The sequence below is a fragment of the Empidonax traillii genome, unplaced genomic scaffold, assembly GCF_003031625.1.
Source record: "Empidonax traillii isolate 1590-97213 ecotype Southwest subspecies unplaced genomic scaffold, ASM303162v1 scaffold1262:size201849, whole genome shotgun sequence".
NCBI lineage: Eukaryota > Metazoa > Chordata > Aves > Passeriformes > Tyrannidae > Empidonax > Empidonax traillii.
This window is the reverse complement of record NW_020956455.1, coordinates 114,900-140,660: the sequence shown is the minus strand read 5'-3', so window position 1 is coordinate 140,660 and position 25,761 is coordinate 114,900. Positions and strand designations below refer to the sequence as shown.

Genomic DNA, 25,761 nt, shown 5'->3' with positions numbered 1-25,761 from the left:
GATACATCTTGGAGGAAGAAAGATTCCACATTACCAGAGATGGAAAGGGCAAGTTTCAGTCCCCCCCTTCCAGCAGAGCTTCCCATGTGCTCTCTTTGTCACTGTCTGACAGTGTCTGATGGTGCTCCATGGTCTGGGAGTTGGCAGTTGTGGTTTTTTCAATCAGTATTAGCAGCTCTCCAAGCCCCAGATGCTCTGCCAGTACCCTCTGGAAACAGATTCTCTTAGCCCAGAGCACACTGGATCAGGAGAAGCCACCCACTCCCAGTGGTTAGCAGTGAGACAGATATTCATCTCTAAACCTGTCATGTCATGAGGACAATCTGTATCAAGATGGGCCATTAAAAAGACATGAAGTCAAATTCACACCTGCAGCAAGTCAGGTCAGAGGAGACACCACTGCTGACACCGGTCCACACAAAAATTAAGGTCATGCCAGCACTGGTTTGGGAAGTCACACAGGTGCCCAGTGCTGTAGTAGCCACTTGAGTTGGTGACTCAAAAGTTCAGATTCCAAATTCAAGGTTAGCAAAATCAGCCGGATCACAGGTGTGTGTTCCAGCTGCTGGACCTGACCTCCATTTAAACCCATTCCAGGACATTGCCAGCCACCTCAGCAGACACAACTCTGTTCCAGCTGTTCCCCAGACACAGTGTGACTGTTCTGCTGTGACATGTCCCGACACAATGACACACCCTCGCTGCCTGTGGCACACCCTCACACTGACATCCAGACCCTCAGGATTTGAATCAAACTTTAACAACGAAAATAAAATTTCAGTCAGGAGCTGTAGCTGCACAGTTATGATTACACAGGTGATTTCAGAATGTTTACCCCTGGCTGACCTTGTGTTTTAAGGCAAAGGGAAGACAATCCCAAGAGGAATGGGCTGTCTGGGTGAGAGGCACCAGGAGTGGTACCGGCAGGACTGAGCAGCGCCTGGGGAAAGGCAATTCCAGCAGTGGGAGATCGGGACCACCCAAGGAGCCGCTGAGCCCAGAACGGACCCGGCTCCAGAGCAGGGCAGAGCTGCCCCTGTGCGCTCACTGGAGAGACAACGAGCCAACAGGGGCACTGATTGACAGCGAGGTGATGTAACCTGTGACCAAGGAACGCCGATGCCTTTGCTTGTTAAAATGTACAGGTGGTGTAAGGTTTTGGTGATGGGGAGCCAGCCCCTCGTGGGTTACCCGCGGCTCGCTGCTTTGCAGAGCTGCGATAAAAACAGAGATGCATCGCCTCGGGGTGTGAATCGGCGCTGAGCCGGGGAGGGAGCCTGCGTGCGGCACAGCACCGCTGCGGGACAGCACCGCTGCGGGACAGCACCGCTGTGGAACACGGTCCTGTATCGCGACACAACCTTAGCGTCGGGACACGCCCCCATGACAGGACACGCCCTCTCACAGGACACGCCCCCTTAAAGGACACGCCCCCATGACAGGACACGCCCCCATGTCGTGTCTTTCCCCCTTCCGACATCAGTTCCCGGGGCTCCGCCCCCGCGCTGACTGACAGCCCGTAGCACCAGTGGAGAGCCGGTCCTCGGCGGCGCGGCCAATGGCGAGTGAAGGGGGCGGGGCCCTGGCGGCTCGTCGGCCAATGGCGGGCGGGGGCGGAGCGGGGCGGTGCGGGCCATGGCGGCGCGGGGCCCCGAGGCGGCGGCGCTGCGGGCCCTGTACCTGTCGCGGGTCGCGGCCCGGCCCGGGCCCTGCTCCGACCCCGCCATCGCCGCCCGGGCGCGGCGGCTGCTCCGGGGCCCGGCGGGGCTGCCGGGGCACGGCGGGGCCCTGGACGTGCGCGCCGTGGCCGAGCGGTGCCGGCGGGCGCGGGGCGATCGCGCCTTGCGCGACCTGGTGAAGGCGCTGGAGCTGCTGGAGCTGCTCTGCCTCAACCTCCTGCTGTGCCCCTGGCGCAGGGAGATCCGCTCGCTCAAGGTGCGGCACGGGGGGGAGCCGGCGCTGCCGGGCCGGGGAGGGCAGCGGGGATGGAGCGGGGCCAGGGGCACATCCTGCCCTGATCAGGGAGCTGGGGCAGTGCCATGGACACATCCTGCCCTGATCAGGGTGCTGGGGCAGTGCCATGCACACATCCTGCCCTGATCAGGGTGCTGGGGCAGTGCCATGCACACATCCTGCCCTGATCAGGGTGCTGGGGCAGTGCCATGCACACATCCTGCCCTGATCAGAGTGCTGGGGCAGTGCCATGGACACATCCTGCCCTGATCAGGGTGCTGGGGCAGTGCCATGCACACATCCTGACCCTGATCAGGGTGCTGGGGCAGTGCCATGCACACATCCTGACCCTGATCAGGGTGCTGGGGCAGTGCCATGCACACATCCTGACCCTGATCAGGGAGCTGGGGCAGTGCCATGGACACATCCTGCCCAGGACAGGGAGCTGGGGCAGTGCCCTCCCCTGTGTTTGCCGTAAGAAGGGGCTGGCTGGGGCTGGGCAGGAAACTGGGTGGGAAAGAGGAAACTTGCCTTTCACGGCAAGGTGGCCACGGTGACCCCACTCCCCCAGCACACCCCGCAGGTCTCATGGCCCACGGGAGACACAATCTTCACACCTGCAAAATCTCCACAGAAACTCCCAACACCCAACATGCAAACTTACTGCCCTTCCTTCAGCAGCGTGTCCTGGTGAGGAAGAGCCGTTTCATTCCTTCTTCCTGCACGCAGGTCCCCCCTGTGGATTCTCAGAGAGCTGTAGGTTCCTGTTCTCATTCGTCTCCCTAAAACAGGGCAAAGCATAAGATAATCATTCCTACAGTTGGTGGGGTCAGCTTTTCCTAACACAAAATCTTAGGCTTCATTAAAATTAAACTTTGCAGACCACTGTGGGTAACCCAAAGTTCTACTCATTCTACTGCAAGGCACAAGGTGGAGAACCACCAGTGCCTTGTGTATATGCAGACTGGATAAGAAGCTACTGGCTTTATGGCTAGTGGTTCACATGTGCTGCCTCTCACCTGCTCTGCTGTCCCCCAGTGCCTGCACTCCCAGAAGGAGCAGAAGGTGGGGATTGCAAAGCCCTGTTGACAAATTTACCATTGAGAATGGGCCGAGGTTCAGTCCTACATTATCCATAACTGTGGCCATTTTGGGGGGCAGTTTTTTTCTCCCTGAAGCTTCTGCTTGTGAGATCAGTGCTCAGGTGTCAGCCTTAGGCAGTGGGTGAGTCTGTCCCAAGCTGGGCAGCCTGAAAACAAGGTGGAAGTCTTGTCTTTGCGTTCCCACTTCTGCTGTGTTCTGACCTGCCAGCAGTTGATCATGCTCAGCTCGACAGAGTCTCTCCTATCACAGCATTTCAGACAAAACCAAAAACCACTTCCACTTTGCAAAGTAGGCCTCACGTCTGGGGTAGCTCTAAAACCAAGCCCATGTTGATTTTTGAAGTTGTTATGCAGCAAGAGCAGCATTCTCTTCGTGTTTTGCAGAAAGTTTGTGCAAAGAGAGGTGTTTGGGCAATATTTCTGCTGGGATGGTCTGCCTTCAAAAAGGTGCTTTCAGAAAATGGCAATTACATTCAAAGGTAGTAAAGTTACAGCAGGAATCTGAACCATGGGAAAAGAAAATGTTACAGCCTTGTCACCAATTAGGAAATGCAGTTAACAGTGAGTGCATCTTGTTTGCTTTTTTTTTTAGGAAAAGGTCAGACCTCATTGAGTTAGTCTGTGAATCTTTGTTTGTTAAAAAAGCTTATGTTCTTCAATAGAGCACATAAGATTTATTTCTGATTTTCTCTAGTTTGACTAAAATAATTTCCTCATTCTCTTCCTTTTTGAGTGCTGATACTCTTAGCCAGGACCTCAGCAGGTTTCAACTGGCATCACTTCACTGAAACTACTGTGCTTGAGTGGCTGACAAAACAATGCTTTAGGAAAGCCTCGCTCACTGCAATTCACAATTCAGACTTTCAGGAACACGGGTTTTTTTGAAAGATGTAAGCAATTTCTGAAGTATTTTTGATTTTCAGTCTTTCACGTTTTCTTCCACCCCCTTCCCTCAGCGTTTTCCTGTGTTTCATTCTGTTTCAGACATTCACTGGTAACTTTGTCTACTACATCCAATCAGTGCTCCCAGATGACACTGTCAAAGCACTCCTGGAGAAAATAGGGTACGTTGCGACAACAGCAACAGAGTTTTCACTCGTCAAACAGAGAAACAATGAGGAAACAAAGCAGACTGCCTTTGAAATATTCCTGGCAAGGATCGAGTGCGAAACCATCCTAGAAATGACAAGTGAAGGAAAAGGTGGCAATTTGGAGGAGCCCCTGCAGGAGAGAACACAAACACAGCGGCACCAGGGAGAGCAGGACAGGGATCAGCCACCCCAGAGAGGAGACGCTGGAAACCTGGAAAAGGAGGAAAGCAGTGAGGCATCTTTGTGCCTAGCTCCTCAGCAGAACTGCTCAGCTCCCTGCCCTCTGTCCTTTGAGGCTGCTGGGAGTGTGGAGATGAAGGACAGGCTGGCTGAGGCAGCAGCTGCTCCATCCACCGCCAGCCCCCCGGAACTCCCCAGGCAAGGCATCGACAGCGTGCGGCTGCCGGGGCAGTGCTCGGACAGCGAGGACTTCCTGGTCAAATACAGTGACATTGTCATTGGACAAACACCTATTTTCAGTGAGAGTCGTTCTCCAAAGGCATTTGAGACAGAGCCAAGAGCCAGTGTGAGTGAGGAATGTGCCCTGGCAGTGGCTGTGGAGCCACCTGGGGCTGAGCTGGGGCCTGTGCCGCTGTCACCAGCAGCCAGCGGCCCCCCAGCCTTTGCCATGTTTGCTGACTGCCCCTGTGACAGCTCAGCCCCTGTGCAGTTCAGAGCTCCACAGCTGCCCCCAGGATCCATTGAAGCAGAAATCAAGGATGCCATGAACTGCGTAGACCCAGACCCTGCCGAGGGACCCGGTGAGCTGAAGTCTCTGCCCTACACGGACTTTGCCTCTGCCCAGACTGTCCCCAGGGAGGAGGAGGTTTGTGATCTGTCTTTAACTTTCACAAAACTGCAGATCAAGGACACTCAGGAAGATCTGATGTATCCAGTGGAGGAAACTGGCCAGCCTGCAGCAGGAGCATGTGCAAGGGCAAGTGATAGGCACATAAGAGAATGTAACCACTCCAAACTCAAACACACATACCTGGCTGATGCTGAGCTGCACAACAGGGCAGCTGCACGTGCTGAGCCATCCTCGGAGCATTCCACCACTGGTTCTGATGGCAAGAGACTGTTCATGGATACTGGTAAGACACACACGGCCTCTGAGGGCTTCAGGCACATCAGGGAGCCCCCCAACCTCACCTACATCCCACCACAGAGCATCGATGTTCACCCTCCACACCCAAGGAGGACCAGCACACGGGACAGAAGGGCCCTCCTGCAGCCTCAACCTGACCCTCCTGAATCCAGTGAAGTAACTCTGGAGAACTGGAATTCAGAACTCAGTGAAAACCAGGAGCCTTATGTCATTATTGACAGGACCGACCAAGGAATGTTATGCCATCACACTTGACTCTACCAGTGCTTTATTTCTAATCTGCCTGGGGTTTTTGCCTCTCACTTGTGGCCTTGATCATCTTTTCAAGGAGATGATTAGTTTTGTTGAAACAGTTTAAAAAAACCACCAAAACCACATCACTGCTTTCGGACAGTAAAAAGCAGGAGTAGTTGCACAAAGTCTTAGTGGCCCCTGTGGCAAGGAAACCCTTTCTAAAGGGTAAACTTCCATACATTTCAATCCATTTAATTCATTAGCCAGATTCCTTCTGGCTGTTTCTAATGCCAGACAGGTTTTCTTCAGTTAAGCATGCTGCTTTTTTTTCCCCCCTTCACAGACCTGTTCCTGGACTATTCTTCCAGTGCAAGGTAAATCTTCTGAAGTGGAAGGGCCAGCTTTCTGGCTTCACAAATGCTGTACTGCAGTGTACTCATGTTTGTTAGCTCACTGCATTCCTTGGAAGCTGCTCTGAGCTGATCTTCCCCCTGCCTGCAGCTGAGAACAAGGTTAGAAAGTCTGACCACGTTCCTCGAGGTTTGAAGAGGGAAACAGCCCTGGGGTTATTAAACTCATGGTTTTGGAGAGGCAGTAACCTGTATTCCCGGTTTTATACCTGCCTTCATTTATAACCAGAATATTTTGTGGCTACCACCACAGTTTTCAAGAGAAGCTTTGAGCATAACTGTTCACCGCCACCAGGAAAGAGATCCAGCTGCTGATGCCATTTCCCTTGTCCCTGCTCCTGCCACTTCATTCCGCACCAGAATTCACGGAATTTTTCTGTAAACCAGTTCACTAAAATTAAGGAGAAAAACTGCCATTCTTTGCCCTTTTAGTGTCAAGGAAGATATGTCAGCAGAGAAGGGTAGCAGTGACACCAGAGCCAGGATCAGGGATCTTCTGGAAGTGGCAATGCTGTGTGCTGGAGCAGAGTGTGGGATCAGCTGGAAGCTGAGTCCCAGCAGGGAGAGCCTCTGGCACACACAACCTTTAATTAATTTAGAAAAGCCCCTAGCCACTGGTACTGTACTTAAACACAGTCTTCAGTGCTTCTTTATACACTTGTTACCCAGAAGGACACTTTAATACTGCATCAAGTAGCTTTTCCAGTAGCATTTCAATGTGTGCTGGTTTTGGCTGGGGTGGAGTTTTCTTCACAGTGGCTAACATGGGGCTGTGCTTTGGATGCTAATAGTGCTTTGTTGTTTCATGTGTCGTTAAAATACTAGCTGAAATTAATTTTGTATGAATAGTTTATAATTGAACGTCCAGCCCTCAAAAAATTCAAAGAGAAGCACATGGATTGCACTAGAAAAAGCTCAGGAGCTAAACGTAAAGATCTGCTTTATGAACAACTAATAGATGAAGTTCTGCCATCCCCTGGTTCCAGCAGTGTGGGGGGATCAGAACTCTGCTCAAGCTCACACCAAGGGCTGCCTCCAGGTCTGGGTGAGGTTGTGAGAAACAGTTATTATAGACAAAAACTGTTCACAGGACTCTTTCCTGACAAATCACAGTGACATCCTCTGGGCTAAACCATTAAGTGAGATTTTCTGGACTGTGCAAAACATGCATCTTGTGCTTCTGCAACCCTTAATGAAGTCAGAGTTTAGAACAAACTGCAGATGACTGAACTTCAAATGTATAGAAGCGTTTCCAAAGAAGCAGCTCCTTTGTACTCTTTTGTAGAAGAAAAAGGTTTGAAAGTTTAACAGAAGGTTTTAAGAATAATCACTATCCCCCTACAAATAAGCTTCAATAAGAAAGAGAATCAATTAGCACACAAAATCTTATTTTTAAGCTAGAATTCTAAACATTTACAACAGGCCCATAGCATGGCATTACTGGGATCACAAGCCTTAGTATTAACTCAGTACTAATCCAGGAAATGCTCAGTGCACTCATCATTAATAAGTTGTAGTGATTTGGAAAAAAAAATAACCCATCAAGTGGGACTACCAAGACATGAACTGCATTTCCTGACTTGGTGCAGTCCCTTCAATGCAAGATTTTTAGTCCTACCACAATACTGCAAAGGAGAGGCAGTGATCTCCAAGAGCAATGCCATCAGATGGTGCTGAAAGGCCACATCACTGGATATTTATGTCCTCCAAGTGCCAGACAAATGTCTGCAGTATGTGATCAAAATGCTCACTGATGCCTTGCTTGCCCCAGCAAAACCAACCAAAACTATTAGGGGAAATAAATTACATGTATGTTGTACTTCAGGGATCATTCCCCTAAAATTACCCAGAAAAGGTAAGGTGAAAACAGTCCAAACTGCTGCATTAAAAGGATTACCCTGAAGAGAACATACAGAGGGTAAAGCACAAGAGAAGGGCAGCTCAACACTTGAGCTGAAGAGTTCTGAATGAAACCCCCACTGGTTCACTGTCCAAGTACCTGCAGGTCATAATAAACTGATCATGATCTAAACCCAAAGAACCACCTGTATTTTTCTTTGTAAAAAGAAGTAAAATCTGAGAATCTGAAGCAGTTAAGAAATCAATTAATTTTAGGATTTTTTATAACCATTTGAAAGGAACAACAAATGCCTTTCTGTGCACTGTGTTTTCACTGTTCCTCAGCCATAGCAGGGCTTGGGATCTCATGAACACTGGAGAGAAATAAGGCCTCCACAGAAAGCTGGCTGTGAAACAGCCTGAAAGCCATCCTGCAATCACTTACAAATCTGTGGTTTGGGTTTTTCTTTTTTTTGCCTCTGAATTGCGTGGGAACTGCTACAGAACTACAGCTACACTGTAGTGTCCTTGTAGAGCAGAAGGACCGTGCTGAGTTCACTGGAACTGCACTAGTGTGGGTAGGATTAGAGTAAGACCCAAGATTTCAAACTGGTGAGACCTGTTTAACAAAGCTACTTCACTTGATGCACTTCATTTGCTTCCTTAATAATAAAAGAACATCCCACCTCTTCTATTCCTTGAACACCTCCAGGGATGGGGACTCCACCACCTCCCTGGGCAGCCTGTTCCAACATCTGATCACCCTTTCAGTGAACAAAATCTTCCTGTTGTCCAGCCTAAACCTCCCCTGGTGCAGCTGAGGACTGTCCTCTTGTCCAGTCCCTTGTTCCCTGGGAGCAGAGCCCAACTCCCACCTCAGTACAACCTCCAGGCTGAGCCCCCCCCAGCAACCTCAGCCCCTCCTGCTGCTCCAGCCCCTTCCCAGCTCCGTTCCCTTCCCTGCACACGCTCCAGCCCCTCAGTGTTCCTGCAGGGAGGGCCCAAAACTGGACACAGCACTCGAGTGGCCCCAGCAGTGCCAGCACAGGGGAATGGGGACTGTCCTGGTCCTGCTGCCCCACCATTCCTGATCCAGGCCAGGTGCCCTTGACCCTCCTGCCCCCCTGGGCACACCTGGCTCATGTACAGCCCTGTCACCAGCACCCCCAGGGCCTTTCCCGCTGGGCACTTTCCAGCCCCTCTGCCCAGCCTGGAGCTGCAGGGGGTTGTGGCCAAAGGGCAGGACCTGGCACTTGGCCTTGTTGACCCCCACACCCAAATGTGCTAATGGTGCACTCAACTCTCTCATCAATAAAGGTACTGAACAGAACTGGGCCCAGCACTGATCCCTGGGGACAGCACTGGTGACCAGATCCCAGCTGGATGCAGCTCCCTGGGCTCAGCCATCAGCCAGTTCCTGACCCAGCACAGAGTGCCCTGTCTGTCCAAGCCTTCTCCAGGAGTGTGCCGTGGGAGATGGTGTCAGAGGCTTGGCTGAAGGCCAGGCAGACACATCCCCAGCCTGCCCCTCATCCACCAGATGGTCACCTGGTCATGAGAGGAGATCGGGGTGGTCAGACAGGACCTGCCCTCTCTAACCCGTTCTGGCTGGGCCTGAGCCCTGGTTGTCCTGTGTGAGCACACCCACAGTGATCTGCTCCATGGCCCTGCTGGGGTTGGGCTGACTGTGATAAAAACACCTCCCTCATGCACACACCAGGCACTGGGTGTCATTTCAATTCACCCCAGCGGCTTCACCAACAGCAGCCTCAGTTCTTTGCTTCAGAGACAGGTAGAAACAAAACATTTATTTTAAATTACAAAACCAGGGTTGTCTTTAGGGAAAAATAAAGAAGAGGTTACTTCTAGGAAGTAGCAGTGAACTGGGAAATGAGAGAAACAGCCATATTTTAGCTGAAGAGATTTGACACAGTAAAGCTGACGGAGAACCGAAAAACATAAAAAGGAATTGGTTTATATTCTGTTCCTGACTTGGACATTTTATAGCGATAACTCCACAAAATTCTACAAAGCATAGTGCAAAACCAAAACCAGTTCTATTTAAATATTAAAAATACCAAATCAGACTTCCTAAACACTATTTGGTACAACAAGCACAGGCTTCTATAAATGGTGTTGTCTATCAGAAGGGTTTAGTATTTGGTCCCGTTTTTCTTCATACTTTTCTATCATTTTCTGTATGTCATGGTCAGCTCCAATAACCTTGAAAAGAAGAACATGAACGTTAGAAATACCTGACACCATAAAACACGGGGGGTTTTGAGCAGAACAGAAGAGGACTAGCACTGAAGCCAAACCAAGATGCTCCCGGGGTCTGTCCAAATCACTTTCTGTTTGAAATTTGGCATTCCCTGAAAAGTTACGTGGCTGATCCTGCAACCAATCACAGTGAACAGACCCTCAAATTCCACAGAGAGGTGGAAAACCAGACTTTCATGCTATACACCACACATCTGTAAACAGTCTTATGAGGTTCTCATTCTCCAAGGTTACCACAAAAGCAGATTTATTTACTTTTACCACTAAATAATGCTCTTATTATCTGAAAAGTACAATCCTCCACATGCCTAATTGGTTATAATTAAAGTGATACTCACAAGCACTGGGCAGGAAACCTCAAACAGTGCACGTTTAATGAGCCACTCTTCATAGAGCTCATGAATAGCTTCTAAATATTCCTGGAAAAGAGGCACTGGAATAACACACATGCCCAGGGATGAAACACACACTGCAGTTTATCCATTTGGTAAGCAGTTAAACACACAGAAAAGCCAGCATTGGATATTTCCACTAACAAAACATAAAGAAAGCATCTGAAGGTTTCGTGAAAAATGAATTCCCAGCACAAGGTTTTACTCCATGAAGAACCTCAAAGACAGTTTACAGGAGCTCTCGGCAACTTTTAAGATCAAGCAACCATGACTGTCTCCCACAGGTATAATGTGGTTCAGGATTTTACAGAGGAAAATCCAACAAAGAGAATTAAGCCCAGAAAGAGCAAGGCTGCCCAGAACATGTTACTGGAGGCACTTTGGGTGTCAATACATTTTCCTAAAACTCCCAGTTCACTTTCTCCTGACTCAGTTTCCTCTAAAAGCTTCTCTGCCTGTCATCAACTACTGGTGGTTTTTAATTCACATTGTTCATTCAGAACTGCTCCCCCAGCCCTCAGCAGAGCTGTCAAATAACACGAGGACTCTTCCATTCCATCATAACAAGGATTTATTCTCAAGGCAAAATTTCACATGGCCCAAAATGCAGCTCCTGGGCTGCCTGTACTGGAGGTTCAGAAGACATGCTGTGTGTGCAGATGGAACTCCATTTGTGTCTGCTCAGGCTTTCTTTACAAGCCCTGGTTAATTCAGTCACCAAACTGGCATGGAAAGGGATCTTCCACTACCACAGTTAATTTTAAAGAACATTCCCACAATTAAAATTTTCCAGAAGTTGCTTCTTTTCAGACACGAGCAGAGACACTTTTCCTGCACAAACATCCTGGTAACAGCAGACAACACAGTGCCCACAGAAACCTCCAGCACCAGTATTTGTGCTTCAACTGGGTGCTTTTATGCCATTTAATGGTACAAAAGCAACTGACTTTTTACATCTTAGAGAAGATTAACAGTTGATTAATACTGCACCTAAAGTCAGCAACAGTACAATGATTACTAAAACATAACACTTGGGACAGTCAGTGTGCATGACAGATCACTTTTTAAAAATAAATCAAAATTAAATACTCAGGTTCTAATTTGCAGTGGAAACAGCTGCACCACATTTTGGCAGTACGCTCAGGGTACCATTTTAGTATTTAGATTGGAATCATTATGTTTTTAAGGCTCCTTGTAACCACATATATTGGAGGAACTCCTTACCAGAGGAATGATCTTTTCTTCTTCCCTGCATCGTTTTTTTAACCTCTCATGACAAACTTTAGGAGATGTCTGCAGATAAACTGTTATAACAAAAATTAGACTAGTTATGATCAAGGATCAGCTTTAAAAGCAAAGGAGAACTATAGAAGGAAAGAATCCTGACTTGGGTACCACTGAGCCCCCCTTTGGCACTACCATGAATCCATCCACAAACCACCCACAAATCCAAGCTGTCTGATGCTCCATGTTACTGCCACTATTATAATGAGCAATGTGATTATTTATTACCCAACAAACAAGAACTATTTTTACTCCCAGTAAAGAAGCCCACCCAGAAACACAGCCCTCCAGATCCCACTGAAATGTTACCTATCAAATCCACTGAGACGTCAATGTTGTTCTTGATCCAGTCAAACCACTCACTCAGCACAGCATAATCCACCTCGGGCATTTTTCCACTGGGCAAACAGAAGAGCCATCACTCACTGAACAGCATGCAGAGATCAATTCTAAACTCTGGGTTTTCTCACCTGACTAGAATTGCTCCCCATCTACTCCAGCATGTATGAAATGAAAACACCACCAGTGTTACTCCCACCCAAACTGAAGGCCACATAAACTGTTGTCTATACAAGAGAAAGACCAAATATTTTTCAGTACTTATTAAAACAAAGTTTCTATTATTAACAGTTACAAACACTAATTATTTTTTTCCACTACAGTTAAAACATAATTACTTGGTGACAAGGAAGAAAACATTACCACAGTGACATTCACACAACAACAACAAATTAGTGTCAGTGGTTATTTATTGCTCAGGTTCTTTGGATCGGGATCATCTCAAATCCATCTGCAGTGCATGTCACCAGAAGGGCTGGGTTTACTCAGCAGCACTGACAATTCCTTACAGAAGCCACAGTAAAGAACAGTGAAAAAATAATGACTCTGTAAACAAATTTACTGCCACTGTAAGAAATATTTGTGGGAAGAGTAGTGAGATATTCAACGTGCTTAACTGGAGCTCTGTACTCAGAGAGCATGGACAACATTGGAGACAACTGTCCTAAAGTTACCTCACCAAGAATAATAAAATATCAGACAGGGGGTTACAGAGAACATGTTAAGAATCACATTAGTATTTTATAATAAAAACATTCTGGGTTTATTAGTATCAGATTTTTCACTTATTACCATATTCCTAGTAGTCAAATATTACTAGTTTTACACTATCCTGTCTTCAAAGCTGGTGACAGTAACACATACTCCACACTCCTTCCTAAATGCCTCTGCAATAAAAGTATAAACAGAGATGGAGTTGGAGGGCTCCTGTCCTCTGCAGCTGAATGATTCACACCAGTTACAACAATGTCAGTAGTGAGGAACGAGATTCCACAGATTTCTAAGCCATTCTCCTGGCAACGTGCTTCGATCACTGGCAAAACTGAGGAAAGGTAAAACAGAAAGGTACTGCCCTTTAAGTTTGTAAGAAAGCAAAATCCATATTTGTACCCCCTCCATTCTTTATCTGCCATCCAGCTGAATGTCCCCCCTCCTAAAATGGGATATCCCACTTCCTGAAATGGGATATCCCCCCCCAGAAATGGGATAACAAGTCACTGCTATTCTTCTAATACACCACTCATATCCATTCCTGGGTAGCAGGGACCTACATAAGCCAAATACTGATGGTGCTGCTCTGCTCCAGGATAGATGGGGAAAACCGGAAGGTCAAAAGGAATTGGAAATAAGAAAAAGCACCACTATTCTTACTCTAAAAGATGGTAACATCCAAGTCCCTTCTGCACTGACCTGCCCTACAGACAACCTGCCTTTGCTCCCCCTTTGTCATGGAGTGCCCTGGATAATCCTGTGAGGATTCTGGATCAGGCTCAAGATCCATCAAAATACAGGGAATATACGAGGCACAAAGGGGTGTTCTCATTTCTGAGGTTTGCTGACATTTGACTCCTACCAAGCCAGGTTTTCACTGCAGAAGCTGAACATGAACAGACCAAGCCTTGTATCGTAACTATGAACTCCAGGGGGCCAGAGGGAATGGGTGGTGCTCACACCCTGCAGCACATCCTGCACACACATCTGGACTTCTCCTGGTTTTACACCTGACATGAGCGTGCCTTTCATGCCAGACTCACGACACAGCTGCACTCAGGCTGCAGTGGCAGACCCTGGACACTCATGCCTCTCTCTGCCTGCCACGGCCACCCCCACAGTTGCTCACAACTGAAGCCTTCCATCATTGCTGGGCATCTTTCTCTGTTTCCCCCTCTGGGACAAAGCCTGCAGAGCCAAAACTGAGTGACTGATATCCCTGATATTCCCACAGCTCTTCATCCCTGGCTTCAACTGACCATTCTCCTAAAGGAGCAGAGTTTGTGTAGACACGAGAGAACAGCAACGGGGGGACCTTCTCAGCCTCTCCAGCTCCCTGACAGCAGGGGGAAGCCAGGGGGGCAGGCTCTGCTCCCAGGGAACAAGGGACAGGACAAGAGGAAACGGCCTCAGGCTATGCCAGGGGAGGGGCAGGTTGGAGATCAGGAAAAATTCCTTCATGGAAAGGGTTGCCCATGCCTGGCACAGCTGCCCAGGGCAGGGGTGGAGTCCCCATCCCTGGGGGGATTTAAAATCCATGTGGACGTGGCACCTGGGGACAGGGGTTAGTGAGGGCCTTGGCAGCGCTGGGGAACAGTTGGATTTGATGATGTTAAAGGTCTCTGCCAACCTCAACAATTCCACGATTCTTCTCCATCTTTAGGACTGGGACCCGAAGCAGTACCTTCTCTTACAGAAAAGCAAGCACAAAATAACCTTTCCTCTGCAGTTTGCTTTTGGCCACTACCAATCACAGGGTATGAGGGAGGCCAGATTTACTTATTTCTTTAATGTGACACAAAATAGCTGTTTTCATACAGCCCCGATTACTCCTTGTTTTATATAAAATCCTTGCACACTCCCTTTTCTTCTGGCTTGCTATTGGTAGCCCCAGCTGCCTTCCATCTTGCTGCAACCAAACAAAGCAAATGCTTCTCATCCAACATTAAAGGGTGCTGAAGCCATGGAACGCCTCAGGTGCCCTTAAAATGTTATTACAGAATTACCACATGGAGTTGACACAACCAGACTTTGCCTCATAGCAACTGAGTTCTGAGTCTTTGGGACAAAAGCACTTTGTCTACAGAGAAAAAGAAAAGTTAGTCATTAAAAACAAATAATGTCTTTCTGTTTGCCTCACATCCTGCTGTGTCTCTCCCCACCTCCAAAGCCATTCCTGCAGCACGGATGACACCTTGTGGCAACAAACTGGTTCGTGCCTCGAGGCCAATGAAAACCCCCCTGAAACAACAGCCTGTTAAACAGAAGGTCAGCATTCCACACAAACCAACCCCAAAACACTCAGTGGTGGTTACTGCACTGCTTTGGTTAGTTTGGGAGGGGTGAGTTGGACATTGGGGCAGGTAATAAGTGATTGTTCTTTCTTTACTCACAGCCTGCCAAGGTTTGCAGCCTGTTTTGGTCCTGTAAATCCTGAGCCAGAGCAGTGACTCGAGTTCCTGCTTCTCCCTCAAGTTCCTGCTTGCAAGAAACACCAGTCCTGGGTGCCAGGTTGGGTAACACTACCTAGTTCCCTCCTTCCTACAGTGTTATTCTTCACACCCTCATGGTTTTTAACCTGTTCAGCATGTGTTTGCTCTAATTTAGCAGGATTTTTGTATTCAGCTGGAGAGCAGATAACTTCAATAGATGTTGTCCAAGTAATACTCTGTGCCAAAAACACAGCAGCACTGCTGAGAAAGGCTCTCCATGTCCTACAGGTTTTATTTTCCCAGTGGGCAGCACATCCTGACACAGCATACTGCCACTCCAGCACAGAACTGACAGATTTCACTGCCACTTGGATGCATATTACCAAAGAAACTGCCAGTTGATTATATATATATATATACACACAGACATCTATAAAAATTAATTAATCCAGGAAAGTGAAGTAGAAATCCATATACCATACCTCCTGTACAAATTTTCCACAAAGATGTGCTTTGCACTGTGAATTGATCTCTCCATCATTCGGACTGGGGAAGTCTACAAAATAAAACTTGACAGTGTACATTTTTCAGCATGTTTGTTATCTCTTCACACTGCACATTATATGAAACACACACGATTTTCAGAGCTTTCTTTCAGATTTTGTGACAAACAAACTTACTGGGAGGGTGGGAACCACAAAAAAAAACACAAGGATTCCTGATCTTATTTACGGTCACTGTATTATTTAGCAGCTACATAACTGATTTGTTACTCGTACACAATTTCAGCATTTGGTTCATTGGAATGAACTTTTTCTGCAGCAGAACAGGATTTCTATTGTCTTGGCAAAACAACTCTTCAAAAACCTAATGCTTGTATGTGCAGTATCACTCACAGGAGGTACTGCTGAAAGTCTGCCCTGACACAGACCCAGAAAATAAAACTTAACAACAATCATTAAGGTAGAAGCATGGCACCTAAGATCACATCTTGTTATCAGGGAATGGAAGACAGCATGGACTGTAAGGAAAAGAATTGGAAGGAAAGAGAATAAACAAATCTTGGTAAAAATGTAGAACGTGAAAAATCAATAGAGAGAAAGAAAATATTACAAGAAAAACCAATGTAAACCATCTGACATAAAAGCAGTAGAAAACATTAAAAGCACTTGGAATAAACACAAGAAGCAAGGCCTAAATGAAGCCTAACACAAGATTACTTAATGTTTGCCAAAGATTTGAAATAGCAGAACTACAGACAAGTCACTGAGGTGAGATGAGGGAGATTCCAGCTCCTCAGGCTGGTGCCAAAGCAGCAGCATCGGTCTGGGGAAGTGAAAGTTCTGAGCAGGCAGGAGGCAGATGTTTTGCCCCCAGAGCACACACAGTGTCTCTGCACCACAAAAATCCCTCCTCACTGCAGGGAAAAAGAACGAACACAAACAGATCCTAACTTCTGAACACCAGGTTAAAAGCATTTAGCACTCATAACCACACCTAATTCTCTTTTAAATTAGAAAAGAAATGTCTCTTTACCATTGGCCTGGTGTGCTGCTCCAACATGGTCAGCTGGACGTAGGTCTGTAAGGTTATCCCCCACCTGGAAGCATCCTGGTACATTAAACCCTGGGGTCAGGGATGGAAGGAAGACACAGACATCTGTCAGGTCAAAGAGCCACACAGCGAAGGTGGTATTTAATAAGCTCTTATAGCACAACAGCACTGCTACAAGAAGGGCACTTACACAGCCAGCACCAGGTTTGGCAAGAATTAAGGGATGGTTTGCTCTGCACAGTGCAGGTGTCAGAATTATGGCTCTGGTGTCCTAAGTGGAAGGCTCACTGAAGTCAGCAGGAATTAAGTACTCTGCACGTGGGACAGTCAGAGCCAAGGCACAGCTCATGTCAGGTAGTTCAAATATGTTTAGTAATTAAAAAAAAAAAAAAATCTACTACTTTATTTTTGTGCATTGACAGACTCTCAGCATACCCAGTCCAGCCAGAAATCATAAATGATCCAGTGGTCTGGGCCTCAGAAAAGGTGTCCTGGAACACACACCACTGTTCTTCCTACAGGATCCTCAAAGCATGTCTCAGGGAGCTCCTCCACCTTTCTGACTGCTGCAATTCCACACACACACTCACCAGCAACAGTCTATCCTGCAAAGCACAGGAAAGATGTCACTCAAAATAAGACACCATTCAGTGTCTATTTGGTGAGGTGACAAGTTCTAAGGCAGCAGCACAGCTTGAGCCCACAGATCTGACCTCCTCCTCCTGTCCCTGCCCAACATCAGACTTTCTCAGTGCTCCAAAACACACAGACTGCTGTGCTGATGCCAAGCACTCCCCACCTCTCTACTAACAATAAGAAAGAAAGGCATCAGTAACTCTTAGGAGGGAGAATTTACTTTTCCAGAGGACCTATGGCAGCACTGATGGTATCACACACACATTTGGCCTTGTGTGCTTCGGGGTGTGTCCACAGTGCTGTGTTGGCAGCAAATTCCACCACCCTGAGCACAGATCTGTCCTCAGCCAGCAGAGAGGTTCCTGCAGGGCAGGTGATCCCTAAGCAGAACTGACATCAGGAACCAGTTCCACCAGCCCAGCAAAGTGGAGTGCAGTGCAGGCAGAGCACAGCTGTGACCCAGGGACATCCTCCTGGGGAACAGTTCCAAGGAGCCATTGCTACCCAAAAAACACAAACCCTCAACACCTCAGCTGGGGTGAGCTTTCCTAATCTTCAGCAGTCATAGAATCATAGAATGTTAAGGAATTGGAACAGATCTTAAAGCTCATCCAGTCCCACCCCCTGCCATGGGCAGGGACACCTTCCACCAGCCCAGGTTGCTCCAAGCCCCGTCCAACCTGGCCTTGGACACTTCCAGGGATGGGGCAGCCACAGCTTCTCTGGGCAACCTGTGCCAGGGCCTCCCCACTCTCACAGGGAACAATTTCTTCCTAATATCTCATCCAACCCTGCTCTCTGTCAGTGGGAAGCCATTCCCTGTGTCCTGTCCTGAGGAACAGTCAGACCCTGGAAGGTGCTGTGAGGTCTCTGCACAACCTTTTCCTCTCCAGGCTGAGCAGCCCCAGCTCTCCCCTCCTGTCTCCACAGGGAAGGTTCTCCAGTCCCTTTATCACCTTTGTGGCCTCCTCTGGACCTGCTCCCACAGTTCCATGTCCTTCTTATGTTGGGACACCACAACTGTGCAGAGTGTTGCTGTCAAACATCATTAACTGATCAGATCCACCCCTCACTTTGAGTGACTCTTTGAAACAGGCATAAGCAGATTTAGAAACAACTGTCACACTCAGGGCTTGCCTTTATGGGAATTTCTTCAGCTCATCCCATGTAAGATGGGATGCCAAAACCATATGCGATGTTTCTATTACGTCTTAATCACTGTAAAAACCTTTTGCTTCATGAAGCTTTATTTTTTGCTGTGTGAGGTTCTGACCACACCTTTCAAAACAGTTCTGCTGGTTGGTAAGGAGTTGTCACACGTGTATTTCTACAAGAACAGTCACTGCAATTGCAGACACCACTCCTGTCACTTACCAGGATATTATGACCACGAACATTCCTCCACTTGACCAGTGGTTCTTTCAAGACCTTGTTAAAAAGAACTCCATGTTAACTCCGTGTTAAACTGTTTTAGATGCAAAACACTTTAAGTGACTCTACAAGGCTGCATCTACTTTTAAGGATTACTCATTCAGTAAGTCAGAGTATTCACGACTTGTATTGGAAAGCTTACCCCCCTTAAAAAAACAGCACTGAATCCTGAACACAAAAAGTAATAGCAAAAACTGTAAAAATACAAAAATATCAATGTACGACACCATCTTAGCATTTTTAAACTGTCAAAGTAAAACACCTCATGAGCCTGGAGAGAATTTCTTTTGGTTTGGGTCAAAATCAGTCCCACATAAAGGAAAGAACTGCTTAGCAGAGTCCTGCCCATTTAATGACCTGCCCATTGCCTCACAAATTCATGTCTCATAAAGTAACACTTGGCAGAAAGAGGATCAGACTGCTATCACTTAGTTTTAATTTTATTTTTGTGTTCTAACAAACTAAATGTATTCAAAACCTTTACAAAACTAATCAGAAAAGCTTCTACCCTGAATAGGTAAAATCACAAGACCTACCTGGTTCAAACAGGGTCTAAAACTCCAACCACAAAGCCAGGCTTAAGAGAGTTAACTAGCTACTTAAAAAAATATTGAACTATATGCAAATTAAAGTCTGCTATCTTTGGGCTTAACAGTTAATTACTCCATAGGAGTCATTTTTGTTAAATTACCAAATAACATCTGGCAACCCAGCACTTCCATGGGAACTCCTAAAACTTGTTATCAAATGTATTGCCAGCTCTGCTGGGGAAAGTATTAATATCTGCTGTACACAAAAACAATTGTTCACTTTGCACACAAAACCAATTGTTCACTGAGGTTTGATCTTGTTTTTGTTTAAAAATACAATAAGCCTGCCCTTCCCTCAATCTTGTTCTAAGCAACATGAAATCAAATACCAAATCAGTCTACGAAACCTTCAGGAATAGTCTGAACAGATTTTCTATTTTTCAGAAAAGCCATCTATTCACTAGAATCTCAAGTGTGTGACATCAGTATTTTTACATCATTACTTCTTTACTTTGCTTATTACAAGACACACCTCTCAGATTTCAGTGACATGAGATGGCCAACAGGCATGTCCAAACATGCCCAGCCCCTGTGGGCTGCTGTTACTTTGCAGAGGTACAGACTCTGATCCACAGGTTTGACTGATCTCTTGGCACTCTGTACTTTATTACTTTCTTTTCTGCAATCTGAGTACAAAATTTTGGGAGATGGGGAGGCATCTCAGTAAGCTCCTGACTCACAACCTGCTGCTCCTTCCTATGTGCATGAGGAAAACACTTTCAAAGTGCCAGTTCTGTCAGGACAAGCAACTGCTGCACGTTGGGAAGAAAGAACTGTAGATCCAGTACCTCAATGCTGGTGGTTTGAGCAAAATAATCCAGGCATGTTGTTTTCCCACTTGCAATGTTCCCCTCGACGCATATCTGATGAGAAACAGTCACTGTGAGAACAGTGTGTGTGAAAATGTACACTGTGACGAGATTATTTCCCGGGAAGGATTGCTAAAGCCTTAAGAGGCACTACGTTTTTATTTTCAGAAACTTGAACAACTAAAATAAACTAAGAGAATTTTTTTTCAGCTGTCTTAAAACAATTTATAGCTTCAAGTGATAAATTACAAATTTAAAAAAAAAAAAAATAAAAATCCCCACCTCCCAGGGAGGGTTGTACAGGGCAACGGCAAGGCTACACATGCAACACTGACCCCAAACTGTCACCTGTCCCAACAGAATCCCTCACCGTTTTATCCCTCGCAAATCCCTCATAATTTTATTGGAATTTACAGAACTAGACAAGGGTAGCCTTGCACTGACTATGAGCCAGTACCACACAGTGACACAGGCACAGCCAACAGCTGACTATGCTCAAATTATAATGAAATTACAATGAAAGAGGCTGCACGTTTTACTTCATTTTCTGAAAAAAATGCAAATACTTACAAGTCTCTTTTTATCATCTTTCTTTATCAGAAATTTATCTAGAATGGAAATAAACAACAGTTAAAATCAAGGAGGTCTTCATAACATAGTTACACTGAACCTCTTAAGTGAGCCCCTCCATGAAGTTTTTAGATTCTCTGTTGCTTAATACGAGTATTTGCTAAACTACCAACCTTCAAGGTTTTAGGTCATTCTTGGGTCACGCACTAGGCACATTTGGCACAGACTGACACAGTTTTAGCTGAAGTTCACCATTGTTAACACTACCGACAGTCCAACGGTGAGTGCCAACACTTCCAACCTGGTTTTTGCTATTCCTGCTGCTCCTCGGCTGGCACTGGGGAAACGTGAATTTCGGGAAGGCCAGTCAGGGAGCAGTCCCTGCTGGGTCCACAGGCCCAGCCACAAGGCAGGGGAAGGGTGAAGGCTCCAAGACAAGCGGTTCAGGTGCCTCACACCTCAGAACTGCGGTGTGAAACCTGTGCAAGCCATGCTGGGCTTAGGGGACCCCTCACCCCACAGAGGGCAGGAAGGCAGTGATGGGGGGCAGAGGGGCCGGGCACGCCTGCAGGCACCAAGGGCCTGAGTGCCAGGGTCTGACCCTGAACCTGCTCCCCCAGGGTCTGACCCTGAACCTGCTCCCCCAGGGTCTGACCCTGAACCTGTTCCCCCAGGGTCTGACCCTGAACCTGCTCCCCCAGGGTCTGACCCTGCTCCTGCACCCACAGAGGGTCTGACCCTGCTCCTGCACCCACAGAGGGTCTGACTCTGCTCCGGCTCCCCCAAAGCCGCACCAGAGGTTCTACTCCCGCTCCTGTTCCCCTAGAAGGTCCGACCCCACTCCTGCTCTCGCAGAGCCGCTCCAGTGCATCCCGGGCAGCCGCCCGTGCCCATCCCGAGGGGCAGCGGCCCCGCCCGGACAGCCCCGCACCCCCGCCCCGCACTCACGGCCGGCGGTGCCGCGGGGCCCGAGCAGGGAGCGGGGTCCGGTGCCTCCCGCCGAGGGCCCGGGGGCAGCGCCGCCCAAAGCCCGCCGGCCCCGCGCCCAGGCCGCGCCCCGCCGCCACATGGCCCATCCCCGCCGGCCCGCACGGCCTTCCGCCGCCGATACAGCACTTCCTCCGCCCGCGCCGACAGGCGGGGCCGGCCCGGATCCTCCCCGGCACCTCCCTCGGCACCTCCCCGGCACCTCCCCGGCACCTCCCCGGCTCCTCCCCGGCTCCTCCCCGGCATCTCCCCGGCTCCTCCCCCGGCATCGCCCCGGCAGCTCCCCTGGCAGCTCCCCGGTGCCGGGGCTGTCCCTCGGAGCGGTGCCGGTGCCGCCCTGCGCTGCCCGGGCCGTGCCGCCGCCATGGCGTGCCTGGAGCTGGACCGCGCCTTCCCCCGCTCCCCGCGGGGCGTGCTGAAGATCGCCCGGCTGGTACGGCCAGAGAGGGGCCGGGGCAGCGGGGGTGTCCTCAGAAGGGCCGGGGAGGGGCCGGGATGCCGGGGGGGTGCCATCGGAACGGCCGAGGAGGGGCCGGGGTCGCTGAGGGACGGCGGGGTCCCGGCCCGGGTCGCTGAGGGACGGCGGGGTCCCGGCCCGGCTCAGCGCTGACCGCCGTGCCCCCTGTCCCGCAGCTCCTGGCGCTGGCCACCTTCCTCTGCTTCGTGGCCTCGAACGCCCACGAGGCCTACACGGCGCTGGCCGGGCTGGAGATGGGCATCACCCTCCTGTTCCTCCTGCTCTACCTGCTCAGGCTCGACGCAAAGATGCGGTGGCTGTTCTGGCCGCTGGCTGTGAGTACCGAGGGGCCCCGGCTGTGGGTACTCAGCTGAGAGATGTGCCCTGGTGTGAGTACCGGGGAGCAGGCTGTGAGTACCAATGGGCTGCGAGTACCAGTGCCCTGGCTGTGGGTGCTGATGTGCCCTGGCTGTGAGCTCTGATGTGCAGGATGTGAGCTCTGATGTGCAGGATGTGAGTCCTGATGTGCTGTGGGTGCTGATGTGCAGGATGTGAGTCCTGATGTGCTGTGGATGTGGTGCCCTGGCTGTGTGCACTGGCTGGCCTGGATCTGAAGGGATCCCCCATCAAAAGGGTCATTGTCAGTCAGCTCTGTGACTGTTTCTCTCCAGTTAAAGCAAGCCCAGTGTTCCGTGGATGCTGAAGCAGGTTTTCCTCACTGAGTGTTCTGTTCCCTCAGTTCCTGGATAGCCCGGTAGATCTGGTGACAGCCCCTCCCTAAACGGGCACCGATCCCTTCCCTGTGTAACACTGTGCTCTGCATCCTGCACATCACAAATCAGACATACACTTTCACTCAAGTATTAACGAGTTCTCTTACCTCCCTCTCGCACATCTATTTCCTGCAGTCTGACAAGTGTAGTCAAGTTGCATAAATTCGACTAAAAAAAAAAAAAAGGTAAAATGAGGAAGTTTTATCCCAAACGCTCCTTTTACCACGAAACCACTGGGTGTCAGTGTCGATCTCGCTGGGATATTGCTGTAACTTATTTCCGTAGCAAACCAGTCGTTTTTAAAGACCCTTACCGTGTTGGGAGCTATCCACGTTCTTCTTCAGGTGTGTTCAGAATAAATGTTTTGCTTCCACTGGCTGTTTCAGGATATTTTCAACTCGGTGATTGCAGCGTTGTTCCTCCTCGTTGTGTGCTTGTTTGCAATAATAGTCAAGAGCAACAAGGGGACACTGGCTGGAGGAGTAAGTAGGAACGTTGTTAATGAATTTCAGTTCTTAAAGTGCACGTGATTTGAACCTCTTGGTACAGTTACATCATGGTGGGACCACGAAAACAACTGTCTTGGAAGAACACGCTCAGCAGTCACAAATAAAAGTGGATACACATTCAATGTAACTAAAAATAATCCTAAAATCAATGGTATTTTAAAAACACTACAAGATTTAAGAGTTACTGCAGAGAAGTACCAACACTGAAAAATTTGTGTAACTTGGATTTACTTCCACAGATTGAAGTCCTAGGTGAGAGAATCCACAGCTCTTTTAGGAATATCCAGTTTGGTTACACTGTTTAGGAAGAAGTGCCTAACTAGTCCTGCTAAGAAGAGTTGAAACTTTTTAGCAGGCATGCTGGTACCTCCCTCCTGATGTGTACATTATTTTTGCTGACACAAAGTGAGGAATTACATCAGTTGAAAAGGGGGTTTGCTCATACTGTGATTGTAAGATTTCTGTGTTTTTAAGATCAAACCAGTTTAATAGTTTAAGCAACTGGTATTTTTAATTCAAATGGAAACTAATTAACAAACAGTAAGGAGGGAAAGTCTTTTTTTAAAGTCTCCAGAAGTACAAGAGGAGCTGAAGTGTGACAAGCAACCCAAAGAAACCTAAAACCTGCCACAGGGGTTTCTCAAAATCTGATTAGGAGACGGCAAGATGAGAAGCTGATGTCCTCACTGGCAACAACATCCTAAGCAAAAAGGAGACTCTCTGGTCAAGTGACTGCCTGTGCTAGAATAGAATTTATATTCTTGGTTGGGAAGTTAATAGAAATTAAAGGTGGGAGCAGCAGACTAAGCAGGTAGCTGGGCAAACAAGTTTGGGCAGAACGTATGACATCTTCAATTCTGGGAGAAACAGAATTGCCCCACAGTCTGTGCTCCTGGGGCACAAACTGCCATGAGCTGGGCTCTCCTCAGCATTATTCTCTCTGATCAGATAATTCAGTGCTTGCATAAAAAAACCCTGGTGTGTGTGTGTGGGATGAGGCTGAAGGGTGGGAGCTGAGCAAATTAATCCACAAGGCCATGCTGCAAACACATTTTTCCAGTTGCCTGCCTGAGGTAGTCTATTTTTTTAAATACTTCTGCACATTTTCTTCAATTTGGGATATGTTTCCCATTCAAAGGTTCAGAGGAGAGCAGTACTTTTTTTTCCTGCTAGGCTTGTTTCTATAGATTTTGACTTTTCTCCCTGACTTCTCTCCATAGCAGTTCCATTAATTAAGCCATCCTCACAGGGACAGGAGGCCTTTCATTTAGGATAAAAGCATTGTCTGGCATAATGCAGCATTAGCTTAGCTTTCAAGGAGAGCACCACACCAACTCCAAGGCTTCACACAAACATCAAACACAGCAGGGTGTAGACGGCTCTGTGAGAGGCTGATGGGATGTAAACACGGGTGTTATTTAATTTATCAGCTCTCTCAAATCACACACGTGTTTCAAAGGCAGAACCAAGTTAGGAAGATGTGTTTGCTTTGAGGAACAGTAGCTGACTCACTACACAAAAGATAGGAACTGTTAGGGGGAACTAACATTACGGTTATTTTTGTAGGTGTTGGGTCTTATATTGCTTGTTCTCTGCGTTGTCGACACGGTTCTTCTTTGCAAGAAGATTAGCCTTGCTAGACCAAGAGGAAGGAATGCTCCTACCAAATAAGATTGCCATGTTAGTAAAAGGATTTCTCCACTGATGATTGTTTCACGACTCTCTTTTAAAGAATTTGTACTTTCATGTGTTCACTTTGGAATTTCCTGTGCACTGATGTATGTTTTTGCAAGTATCATTTATAAGATTTTCAGACGTTTCCAAATGTAGTTTCAGTGTTGCAGTTAAAGCTTCACGGAAAATGGTCCTGTTTTTCTAAACTTAATTACATTTTTACCCGTATGAAAATGAACTTCATAGTTGTTCTTCTTTCTATAATAAAAAGAAAATACAAATGAGCTTAAGTGCATTATTTAATATTATTTATTTACTAAGTGTACTTAAAGGTGTCACGTACCGGTAAACATCCTTAGAACGGAATTTTTTTCCACCCTTGTGTTCCCTAGCTCATTCTCGTGGCCGCTGGCTGGCTGGTGCCACGGGAATGCTTGTTAGAGCGTTGGCCGAGGCATTTCCATCCCTGGAATTTCAGGCTTTACAGTGGGTTGGACTCGACGGCCTCCAGCAGCCCCTTCCAAGCCGAACCGCTCCGTGATTCCGTGATTTATCTGTCCAGGACGGCACGGAAAAGAGCCTGGCAGCCTCCCCG

The 25,761-nt window shown here is 47.9% G+C and overlaps 3 protein-coding genes across 4 annotated transcripts; 2 read left to right on the top strand and 1 right to left on the bottom strand.

Annotated features, from left to right (window-relative positions):
- The first annotated feature begins 1,635 nt into the window (after positions 1–1,635).
- Positions 1,636–5,610, top strand: LOC114069446. Its single transcript, XM_027906224.1, has 2 exons — positions 1,636–1,935; positions 4,041–5,610. The coding sequence occupies exons 1-2, from the start codon at positions 1,636–1,638 to the stop codon at positions 5,508–5,510; spliced, it is 1,770 nt and encodes a 589-aa protein (XP_027762025.1). The 3' UTR covers positions 5,511–5,610.
- Positions 5,611–9,527: 3,917 nt separating this feature from the next.
- Positions 9,528–21,835, bottom strand: TK2 (thymidine kinase 2). Of its 2 annotated transcripts, none has more exons than XM_027906226.1 (10): positions 21,715–21,835; positions 20,767–20,804; positions 20,176–20,250; positions 18,741–18,794; positions 16,713–16,802; positions 15,659–15,732; positions 12,004–12,092; positions 11,635–11,714; positions 10,357–10,437; positions 9,528–9,961 (listed from the first exon to the last, which is right to left on the bottom strand). In XM_027906226.1, the coding sequence occupies exons 1-10, from the start codon at positions 21,833–21,835 to the stop codon at positions 9,863–9,865; spliced, it is 801 nt and encodes a 266-aa protein (XP_027762027.1). In that variant the 3' UTR covers positions 9,528–9,862. The 2 variants fall into 2 exon arrangements, with proteins under 2 accessions (XP_027762027.1, XP_027762028.1); XM_027906227.1 differs by lacking the exon at positions 21,715–21,835 and adding an exon at positions 21,603–21,689.
- Positions 21,836–22,065: 230 nt separating this feature from the next.
- CKLF (chemokine like factor) lies at positions 22,066–25,443 on the top strand. The gene is made up of 4 exons (XM_027906228.1): positions 22,066–22,186; positions 22,387–22,545; positions 23,370–23,465; positions 25,059–25,443. Exons 1-4 carry the CDS (start codon positions 22,118–22,120, stop codon positions 25,161–25,163), a joined length of 429 nt encoding a protein of 142 aa, XP_027762029.1. The 5' UTR covers positions 22,066–22,117; the 3' UTR covers positions 25,164–25,443.
- Positions 25,444–25,761: the final 318 nt, after the last annotated feature.

Coding starts and splice junctions, on each gene's coding strand:
- CKLF (XM_027906228.1), top strand. CDS start 22,118: ATGGCGTGCCTGGAGCTGGACCGCGCCTTCCCCCGCTCCCCGCGGGGC. Junction 22,546..23,369: donor GGCTGTTCTGGCCGCTGGCT/GTGAGTACCGAG, acceptor TGGCTGTTTCAG/GATATTTTCAACTCGGTGAT. Junction 23,466..25,058: donor AGGGGACACTGGCTGGAGGA/GTAAGTAGGAAC, acceptor TTATTTTTGTAG/GTGTTGGGTCTTATATTGCT.
- TK2 (XM_027906226.1), bottom strand. CDS start 21,835: ATGTGGCGGCGGGGCGCGGCCTGGGCGCGGGGCCGGCGGGCTTTGGGC. Junction 20,251..20,766: donor AAGATGATAAAAAGAGACTT/GTAAGTATTTGC, acceptor GTTTCTCATCAG/ATATGCGTCGAGGGGAACAT. Junction 10,438..11,634: donor AAGAAAAGATCATTCCTCTG/GTAAGGAGTTCC, acceptor CCTCTTTTCCAG/GAATATTTAGAAGCTATTCA.
- LOC114069446 (XM_027906224.1), top strand. CDS start 1,636: ATGGCGGCGCGGGGCCCCGAGGCGGCGGCGCTGCGGGCCCTGTACCTG. Junction 1,936..4,040: donor GGGAGATCCGCTCGCTCAAG/GTGCGGCACGGG, acceptor ATTCTGTTTCAG/ACATTCACTGGTAACTTTGT.